This window comes from Cynocephalus volans, chromosome 4 (assembly GCF_027409185.1).
Source record: "Cynocephalus volans isolate mCynVol1 chromosome 4, mCynVol1.pri, whole genome shotgun sequence".
Lineage (NCBI taxonomy): Eukaryota > Metazoa > Chordata > Mammalia > Dermoptera > Cynocephalidae > Cynocephalus > Cynocephalus volans.
This window is the reverse complement of record NC_084463.1, coordinates 105,844,515-105,855,977: the sequence shown is the minus strand read 5'-3', so window position 1 is coordinate 105,855,977 and position 11,463 is coordinate 105,844,515. Positions and strand designations below refer to the sequence as shown.

Here is an 11,463-nt window from a genome sequence, read left to right as displayed (position 1 = left end):
CTGGAATGCCTAAGTTTTTAATTTATAAAAAATATTCATACTGGAATGCCTAGGGAATGGGTGCAAAATAGAAGGAAGGACGGACCCAGGGGTATGCTAGTACAAAGAAATCCAGGAATAATGGGAAAGCAAATGAAACTATGAAGTAGTGTCTAGTGAGAATGAAGAATAGAAAATGTGTGGTATGCTCCAAAAGTCAAGAAAGGAGAGTGTTTCTAGACCAAAGACTAATCACCTATTCCATATTACTGAGAGGTAGAACAAGATGGGCATAGAGAAGCATTTATTGTATTTAGAACATGAAAATCATTTGTAAAATTGACAAAAGATATTTCAGTAGAATGATGGGATGGAATATATTCTGGGGAGAGCAGGAATGAAATAAGAATCACTTAAAGATGAGAAAGTGGAGAGAATGAATACTGTCAATCATTACAGAAAGCTTGCTATCAAGATGAACAGAGAAAATATGGAGAAAGATTAATTTTGTAGTAAAAGTTTGTTTTGTGCCTCTTCAAAATGAAAAAATACTGAAAGATGACAAAAAGAAAAACACAAAAGGATTTTACTACGAATAAATTAACAGCAGAAAAGTAATGTAGACATTTGGCAAGTTAGGCAGAAAAAATTGACTCTGTAATTCTCTTTATGGTATGTTGACACTGCTGCAAAACTACTAGTATTTTTTAATCTCTCACCTATGTGTGAATTTTAATCGGACCTTGAATATTATGTTGAAAATGTTCTAGTAATTTCCTTTATTTCATTCTCAGAACAAAAGAAACCATTGCTTCCTATAACAGAAATATATTTATTATGCTTCATAAGTTTTATTTTTAGTTCTACCTCTTCCTCCCATCTGTGCATTCTTTGACAGCCATCTTGAAGAAAACAGACATACCATTTGTTTAGAAGGAAGCAATTATGTGCACGGCTTATACTAGGAGACACATGGTCAGATACTAGTCATTATGTTTTCTCATAAGACATTTAGAGGCTTAAATGTTATAGTTATGACACCATAGTAAATTTCCGGTTACTTTTTAAAGAAGAAATTGTTGAATAAAGAAAGGTTTTGAGAAGTGATGAATATATGGTGCAATTTTTCCAGAGCTAAATTACAGTTATCAAACTGGAAACTCTATTTACTACTGGACAACGGAATAATTTGGGTCATGTGGTTCTAGATCATTAGTTCCATTAGATTCAATTTTCTGGATAATTGCTCTAGTTTCCTATTAGTTTTTTCCTTCTTTCTTGGAACCTGATAACAATTAGACTTGAATTATATACAGAACACGTAGATGAATAACTCATATGGAAGGTGATGTGGCATTATAATAATTTTGACATTATGCAAAAAAAAAAAAAAAAAAGAAAGAAAAGGAATAATGGAGATGGACCATTCACCAAATTCACTTGGAAAGGGCAGAAAACCATTTCTGGAAAGACTCCTTTTGCCTGAACAAACCAAAAGAAGCATTCTTTTCATTTCCATACCACCTCAGACATGTTTCTCTTTTATATGTTATGTGATATGGCCTCCTTGGAATCTGCAAAGATTCATACAATATGGTCTCGTATATGCTTGATTTTCACTCCATGGACAACAAGGTTCATAGTGAGAAGGAGGAGCAGATAAATACTTGCCACATTCATGCAGCAAATTGGAGAAATAATGTGGCCCCAAAAGCATTGGGCAAAAAAAGGAGAGGGCTGGGCTGTAGAAGAAAATGACAGCACCTACTTGAGCAGTGCAGGTGCTCAAAGCCTTCCACTGAGGACAGGCTGAGCACCTTCAAGAGGATCATGTTGTAGGAGACTGTGATGGACAGGATGCCAAAGCCACTGATAAGAATGGCAAGCATTAGGCAACAGATAACACTGATGTTGGATATTTCCATAGGATAACATGGCTACAGACATATGATTCCAATAGGTATGGGGAATTATATTACCTCTGCAATGGAAAAGTGCTTGACAAGAAAAGAAAGTGGAATTATACGCAACACCCATTTGAGAAAAGTGGAGAGCCTAGCTTTTGCAATGACAGGATTGGTGAGGATGGTTGAGTGGCATAGATGGTAGCAGATGGCCTCATAGTGGTCTAGGGCCGTACGAATGAACACCCCAGACTCCATCCCTGTGAAGGTATGGACAAGGGTATCTGACCAGATATTCATCAAACTCTGTTTCCTTGAGATGGAATGAGAATATACTGAGGGCAAAGTCAGTAAAGGAAAGTATGGTCAAGTAGCAGTACATGCGCCCGTGCAAGCAGTCCTCATAGCAGATGAGGTAGAAGAGTCCACAGTTCCCTACCACAGCCACAACATACGTGGAGCAGAATGAAAAGGAAATCCTGTGGCTAAAATCCAAAAGACTCTGAACGATAAATGCTGGCGAGGCTGCGGAGAAAAAGGAACTCTCATACATTGTTGGTGGGACTGCAAAATGGTGCAGCCTCTATGGAAAATGGTATGGAGGTTCCTTAAACAATTGCAAATAGATCTACCATACGACCCAGCCATCCCACTGTTGGGAATATACCCAGAGGAATGGAAATCATCAAGTCGAAGGTATACCTGTTCCCCAATGTTCATCGCAGCACTCTTTACAATAGCCAAGAGTTGGAACCAGCCCAAATGCCCATCATCAGATGAGTGGATACGGAAAATGTGGTACATCTACACAATGGAATACTACTCAGCTATAAAAACGAATGAAATACTGCCATTTGCAACAACATGGATGGACCTCGAGAGAATTATATTAAGTGAAACAAGTCAGGCACAGAAAGAGAAATACCACATGTTCTCACTTATTGGTGGGAGCTAAAAATTAATATATAAATTCACACACACACATACACACATACACACACAAACCGGGGGGGGGGGGGAAGAAGATATAACAACCACAATTATTTGAAGTTGATACAACAAGCAAACAGAAAGGACATTGTTGGGGGGGAGGGGGGAGGGAGAAGGGAGGGAGGTTTTGGTGATGGGGAGCATTAATCAGCTACAATGTATATCGACAAAATAAAATTAAAAAAAAAATAAAAATAAAAATAAAAAAAAAAAAAAAAAAAAAAGGAAATCCTGCATGTCCTCCAGTCCTGGGATCCCATTAAAAATAGATGAGGCTGGTGTAAAGTCTGTTTGGTGTAGCATTAATTTGATCATACTAATATGATCATTAATCAGTTCATAATAATTGTGGATCTTTCTAGATAGAGATCAAAGAAGAAAAAAATTTAGTCATAGTTACTGGAATAGTTTCTTTTTCTTTTTTTCCCCCTAAGATACATTTCAATGGCCAAACTACCAATTTTTCTGACTTCCAGAGAATATTAGAATTAACCAAACAGTTAAATCTTAAACCAAATAGCTGTGTGTGTGTCTTATTTCTTTTAATTCATTCGTTAAGAATTATATTCAACAAATATTTTTTGGTGCCCAACACTTGGCTAGATTTTTAACAAACTGTTAATTAATAAAAGACAAAATTTGCTATTATTTTTCTGAAGCTATTTTTAGAGTTAGGGTTAGGATTAGGGTAATATTTTTTAAATATTAATAAGTATACACAAATTAAATGCAGAATAATCAAATATGCAAAATCATGAAACTTTAAACAAATTTTATTTTGGAGAACATAAGTATTCTGTTGTCTCTAGTACCAGGCAGCTGGAAATGGGACTAGATAATGGGCAGAGTCCAGATGGGTCATGACTCACCTTAACAATCTCTGAGTATCAGGATTTTCCTAAAGAAATGGTCAGCCAGAGAGACATATTTTAGCAACCTGTTGCTCATAAGTCATATTAAAAGGTGAAGGAGTCAGAATGCTTTAAGAATTATTGAAATATAGTCTAAATACAATGATTTAGAAAACTTAAAAACTTCTTAAAAAACCCTCAGAACATAAATGCATAAATCACTGAAAAAGATAAACGGAATGTTCCCATCATACAATGGAGAAAACAAAGGGTTCCAAAAGAGATCAATAAAATAATAAAGTGACAAAAGGCACATTAAAAATACTGGTTTTGACTGTAAGGTAAATTATTTAAACTCCCCTATAACTTAAACCTGTTAATTTTACTTAAAAATATATATACAATATAAAGGGCCATATGATAAAATAAAACACAAAGTAAAATAATGCACAATGGACAGAGAAAATGAACACAAAATTTGGAGCAGATATGCTAACTTTAGATGAAGTAGTAATCAAAGCATGAAAAAAATGGAGCACAATTTTTTTTTGAGAAATAACTTTTCTCTTTAATTGTGCTTACCATATGGTACTACAAAAGTTAATTTCTGTTTGGGAATCCTCCACAATACAATGAAATCATTCATATTAAGGACAGTTCCTGGCAAAATTTTTCAGTGTCTAGCAAATCAAATTACATCTATTAGATAATAAACTAACATATTTTTAAAATAAATGAATAAGTGAATGAATGAATAAATTAAATTAAAATGCAGAAATCCACTTTCTCAATTTATTAATTTAATGTCACTGATTAAGTTTTAAGTGAACATTTCAACTTTGCAATATCAAAAAGCTTATTCATTTGCGTTTTAGAAAAACAGTCAAAATATGGTAGTTACAATTATAAGGACGATGTTTATTCCAGGACCAAAAATGTAATCCTGAGTTTGTTAGTGTTTTCAATGTATTTACAAATTTGGTTACATATTTGTTTACAACATTATGAACTTCAAAGAACTGTCTATATATGATTTACCAAAATATAAATTTATAAGGGTTAAGACAGAGAAGGTAAGGAATTATAGAAAGGTTTGTGGCCATTAGAGTGATTTTGTGATTATCAAGGCACTTCTTGGGAATGCACCATTGAGCAAGCTCCTTTTTCTGTGTTGAAAACAGCACTTCCAGAAAGATTTCATCAGTTCCTTCCTGAACAGGCAAATAGAAGTAATTCTACTCTTCTTTTCTCACTCCTGGCAAGTGTCCATTCATATGCTATGGGATATCCTTGGAACCTGAAAGGATCCTCATGACACAGTCTCTTATCTGCTTGGTTTTCACCCCATAGACAACAGGGTTCATGGTGGGTGGCAGGAGCAGATAAATATTGGCTACAATTATGTGGCAAGAGGGAGGGATCGTGTGGCCCCCAAAGCGGTGTGAAAAGAAGGAGAAAAAAGCTGGGCTGTAGGAGAAAACAATGGCACAGATGTGGGCAGTGCAGGTGCTGAAGGCCTTCTGCTGAGCATCTGCTGAGGAGAGCCTGACCACCGCTCGGAGGATCATAGTGTAGGAGATGGTGATGCACAAGATATCAAAGCCCCCAATCAGGAGGGCAACCATCAGGCCATAAATGACATTGACTTTGATGTTGCCACAGGACAACTTGGCCACAGACATGTGGTCACAGTAGGTATGGGGAATTATATTGCCTCTGCAGTAGGGCAGGCGTTTAGTGAGGAAAGTGAAGGGAATGATGAGCAGTACCCCTCTTAGAAATGTGGCAAACCCAATCTTTGCAATGACAGGATTGGTGAGGATGATTGAGTACCGCAGTGGGTAGCAGATGGCCACATAGCGGTCCAGGGCCATGAGCATAAGCACCCCAGACTCCATCCCTGTGAAAGTGTGGACAAAGAACATCTGGACCAGACATTCATCAAACTCAATTTTCTTAAGATGAAACCAGAAGATGCAGAGGGCTTTCGGGATTGTACTAGAGCACATGACAAGGTCAGTAAATGATAGCATGGCCAAGAAGTAGTACATGGGCCTGTGCAGGGAGTCCTCAAAGCAGATGAGGTAGAGGAGTCCACAATTCCCTACCACAGCCACAACATACATGGAGCAGAATGGGAAGGAAATCCAGACATGCATGTCTTCCAGTCCTGGGATCCCATCGAGAATGAATGAGGCTGGTGTCAAGTCAGTTTGATTCAATATTAACATAATCTACTTATGAAATGGAGCAAAATTTATATCGGTTTTCCTAGATTAAGAAAAAGAGAAGAGAAAGTACAGGTTATTTTTACTGTCTCCCTCACTTTTTAAAAATTCTATAATGCATTTTATTAATCAAAAAATGAAATTTTCTGAATGCCAAGAAATAGTTTTATTTGTTGCTCACTTATTGATTGGTGCATTGATTCATTCAACAAATTCTTATTGAGAAATCTAAGTTCTAGTTACAGATATTAGTACTACACTGATTTTTTTTAAAGATAGTTTCCCATTCTCATAGATTATAAACAAGTCTAATTTATAACTTAAAGGAATTTTTGTTAGAATATCTTAGTTAACTGTTAATAACTATACCTTTTTAAGATGGATGTGCTCTTATAGAGAAGACCTTTGCACCTCACTGATGGTCCACTATATGATGTAGAATTTTTGTTCTTATTCTTAATTAATGACTGATATTAATTTTTGGTTACAGAGGCACTGTTTAAAGCATTTTGGAAATGCTAAATAATTTCTTCCACAATGGATCTTAGGCTCTCACAAGTCAGTAAATTTTTTGAGATAGTGATCTCTCTTTTTTAAGATGTTTTATTCTTCTGCTTTCCTGTATCTTTTCCGTATGCATTTACAGAAACTCTTTTAAATCTTTTTCTCTGAATAAACTTGCAGACATAATTGTAGAGCAACTAATGCTGCTTAAGGTGGTGAATCTGTAAATGGGAAGACATTATTTTTTTATTGTGTCTTTCTACCAATCTCCCTATTTTACCTTAAAGCATTGCTCTGAGATTTTCTATTGTCTGTGACAAATATATGTATAAATGAATAAATATCCATCTTCATATTACTATACTTTAATAAAGGCTTTCATTTAGTATACCTTACTAAACATTTTCATATGCATTTCATATAGTAATGTGTGGCATTTCTAACCACAAATCAAATTTATCTCTCACTCAAGAACAAAATTAATCAATCCAAAATTCTGTGTTTGCCTCTAATTTGATTTTCAAGTTAATTAAATATTTGGGGTGCAGGAATGACATTTTATTATTTATTTTCTCTATTTTTAAAAACTGTTCACTAATCACCTGCAATGTGACAACACAGGGAACATGACAAAATTTCATACCATAAGGAGCTCAGAGTTTAATGAAGAGAGCATTATCACAGTATATGTAACAGGAACTAAAATAGAAGTATGTGCAGGATCCTAAATGAGCATTAGACTATTAAAGCAGGTGTGGATTGTTAGTGGTGTGGTGTTTGGAAGAGGGATTGGTGATTGTCAGAAGGGCTATGTTGAAGTGAAGGTATTTGATATTCTTTATGAAAGAAGACAAGTTTTACGTTTGTGAAAGTAACCAGGGAGGAGGAAGAACACACATGAATTTGGAAAATAAAACAATCAAGGTGGTGAGAACTGAAATATATTGGTGTGCTTTACATACAGATATCATGTGAGGGGATAGGTCACAAGGATCAACATTAAGTAAGGAGCTATAGCATAAAGAATCTTATAAATATCAGATAACAGGGATTTTCTTGATAATGGAGAATGGATAATAAAGAATTCACAAGAATCCTGAGGCTCATGAGTTAATTTTATGGTGCTTAGAAAACTTATCAGATAGTGAAGAAGTAATAATCCTTTTTCTATCCCCAAGAAAATACTCCCCACTCACACACCCTTTCAGGAGTGAGGGCAAAAAAAGGAAGGAAAGACAGATTTTGTAGTCTTTGACCAACTAGTAAGAAAAATAAGAATAAATGGGAGATTTTAATGCCAGTACCATGCTGTTTTGGTTACTGCAGCTTTGTATTATAGTTTGAATTCAGGTAGTCTTATGCCTAACATTTTATTTTTTATTTTTTATTATTTATTTATTTTTTGCTCAGGATAGCTTTGGCTATTCAGCACCTCTTGTTGTTGCATATGAATTTTAGGATTTTTTTTTTTCTATTTCTGTGAGGAATGTCATTGGTATTTTGATGGAGATTGCACTGAATCTATAGATTGCTTTGGGTAGGATGTACATTTTTGCAACATTAATTTTACATCAAGTGACATCAAGAGATTAGATCAGATTAATCAAAAGGCAACTCGTTTTGGAAATAGTAAAGAAACACACACTGAATATGTTAACAAGCATGCTGGTGGGGGAAGTATTCTCATGTCATTACAAAATCACAGAGTTATACATGGTGTCACAGGAGCACCTGTGAGTCAAACATAGTCTCAGGAGAAGCTTCTAGAAGAAATAACAAATGCTTATAAACTTGAAGCATGATAAAGGTTTCTGTCAGATAAAAATAGGTATTCTCTCCTGTTTTTGTTTGCTATTTCCTACTCTTGTCACACTGGTATTCTTGGCTTTGTGACAGGTAATTCTCTATTTCTTTGGAGCTCTTTTTCCACTCCCCCTCCCCCTTAAATGCAGCAAATTTCTACTCATTCTTCAAGCAAAACCATCATCAGGAAGATTCAGATGTCATTTGGACATGATAGTGACCCATTCTCTAAATCCTCTTAAAATAATGTAGCTATTGACAGCTATGACTCCCAGTAAAGAATTAAGTTGTTCAAATAACTATTCTGTTTAATTGTGCTTACCACATGGTACTACAAAAGTTAATTTCTGTTTGGGAATCCTCCACAATTCAATGAAATCATTCATATTAAGGACAGTTCCTGGCAAAAATTTTCAGTGTCTAGCAAATCAAATTACATCTATTAGATAATAAATTAACATATTTTTACAATAAATGAATAAGTGAATGAATGAATAAATGAATAAATTATATGTCATACTTGACTTTGAGAAGCATTTAATTACAATCTAAATATTATTACTTGGAATGCATTAAAGAACCACTAAAAGAAAAAATGCAAAACGTCTTCTTTAAGATTTCTAGGAAAGATAAATGAATAAAGCATCCCAATCATAAGTAGGGAAACAACTAAAGATAAATTATTTAAACTTTCTGTTAAACTGAATATTAAATAATTATTTTTTAAAAATTATATATGTAGTACAAAGGAGTAGATTAGAATGAAAACTTCATGCAAAAATTTTAAAATGTAGTATAGTTTAAAGTCAGGTATTGTTATTCCTCCAGCTTTATTTTTCTTGCTCAGAAGTGCTTTGGCTATGCATGGTCTTTTGTTATTCCATATAAATGTCTGGATAGTTTTTTCCATTTCTGAGAAAAATGTCACAGGAATTTTGATAGGTATTGCATTGAAGCTATAGTAACCAAAACAGCATGGTATTGGCATAAAAACAGACACAATGATCAATGGAATAGAATAGAGAATCCAGAAATGAACCCCACACCTACAGCCATCTGATCTTTGACAAAGGCACCAAGCCTATTCACTGGGGAAGGGACTGCCTCTTCAGTAAATGGTGCTGGGATAACTGGATATCCATATGTGGGAGAATGAAACTAGACCCAGACCTCTCACCATATACTAAAATCAACTCAAAATGGATTAAAGAATTAAATATACACCCTGAAACAACAAAACTTAAAAGAAAACATAGGAAAAAAACACTTCAGGTAGTAGGATTGGGCACGGACTTCATGAATATGACCCCAAAAGCACAGGCAACCAAAGGAAAAATAAATAAATGGGATTATATCAAACTAAAAAGCTTCTGCACAGGAAAAGAAACAATTAACGGAGTTAAAAGACAACCAACAGAGTGGGAGAAAATATTTGCAAAATATACATCTGGCAATGGACTAATATCCAGAGTATATATGGAACTGAAACAATTTTACAACAAAAAAACAAGTAACCCAATTAATAAATGGGCAAAAGAGCTAAATAGGCATTTCTCAAAGGAAGATATATGAATGGCCAACAGACATATGAAAAAAATGCTCAACATCACTCAGCATTTGGGAAATGCAAATCAAAACCACACGGAGATACCATCTCACTCCAGTTAGGATGGCTAATTTCCGAAAGATTGTGAATGATAAGTGCTGGCAAGGTTGTGGAGAAAAAGGAACTCTCATACATTGTTAGTGGGACTGCAAAATGGTGCAGCCTCTATGGAAAATGGTATGGAGGTTCCTCAAACAATTGCAGATAGATCTACCATACGACCCAGCTATCCCACTGCTGGGAATATACCCAGAGGAATGGAAATCATCAAGTCGAAGGCATACCTGTTCCCCAATGTTCATTGCAGCACTCTTTGCAATAGTTAAGAGTTGGAACCGGCCCAAAAGTCCATCATCAGATGAGTGGATACGTAAAAGATGGTACATCTACACAATGGAATACTACTCTGCTATAAAAACGAAGGAAATACTGCCATTTGCAGCAACATGGATGGACCTAGAGAGAATTATATGAAGTAAAACATGTCAGGCACAGAAAGAGAAATATCCCATGTTCTCACTTATTTGTGGTAGCTAAAAATAAATAAATAAATACACAAATAAACTGGGGATGGGGGAGGGAAGAAGAGACAACAATTACAATTCCTTGAAGTTGATACGACAAGCAAACAGATATGAGATTGTTGGGAGGGAGGGGAAGAGGGGGGAGGGAGGAAGTTTTTGGTAATGGGCCATAGTAATCAACCACATTGTATATTGACAAAATAAAATAAAATTTTAAAAAATGTTTAAAAATGATATTCACATATAAAAATATTTTTAAACAAACAGTATACCAAATGATAGAGAGAGATATTTTAATGTCAGACAAGGAAAATTGGGATCACTGGGGTCAAGATCATTCTGGGGAAATAAAGTGCTTGGCAATATGTGATGAAAGCTAGTTGTACCAAATTGTTTTATTTTCAGCCTTGTTATTGCTTTTCCATAACACAAATTATGAAAAAGCACTTAAATTCATATTCTCACTTTGTTAATAGAAAGGGAAGGTTTTAAAATGAGAACTTCTAATTTGTTTATTTTTTTTCTTTTGCTGCTTGTGCTATATCAAACTAAAAAGTTTCTGCACAGCAAAGGAAACAATCAAGAATGAAAAGGCAACCTACAGAGTGTGAGAAAATTTTTACTAACTATGCATCTGACAAGGGTTTAATATCCAGAATATACATAAAACTCAAGCTATTATACAGTAAAAAAACAAATGACCCAATTCTAAAATGGGCAAAGGAGCCGAATAGACATTTTCCAAAGGAAGACATACAAATGGCCAACAGATACATGAAAAAATTCTCAACATCACTAGTCATCAGGGAAATTCAAATTAAAACCACTTTATGATACCACCTCACCCCAGTTAGACTGGCTATAATCAAAAAGACAGGGAATAACAAATGCTGATGAGGGTGTGGAGAGAAGGGAACACTCCTGCACTGTTGGTGTGACTGTAAATTAGTACAACCACTATGGAAAACAGTATGTAGTTTTCTCAAACAACTACAGATAGATCTTGCATACAATCCAGCAATCTCTCTTCTCGTATATACACAGAGGAATGGAAATCATCGTGTTGAAGAGATA

General features: G+C 35.0%; 1 protein-coding gene and 1 pseudogene across 1 annotated transcript; both read right to left on the bottom strand.

Moving 5' to 3' along the window:
- Nucleotides 1-1,563: 1,563 nt before the first annotated feature.
- Nucleotides 1,564-3,188, bottom strand: LOC134377333 (olfactory receptor 52N4-like; annotated as a pseudogene).
- A 1,813-nt stretch (nucleotides 3,189-5,001) lies between these two features.
- LOC134376363 (olfactory receptor 52N4) lies at nucleotides 5,002-5,955 on the bottom strand. The gene has a single exon (XM_063094943.1). The coding sequence runs from the start codon at nucleotides 5,953-5,955 to the stop codon at nucleotides 5,002-5,004; it is 954 nt and encodes a 317-aa protein (XP_062951013.1).
- Between the last annotated feature and the right edge of the window lie 5,508 nt (nucleotides 5,956-11,463).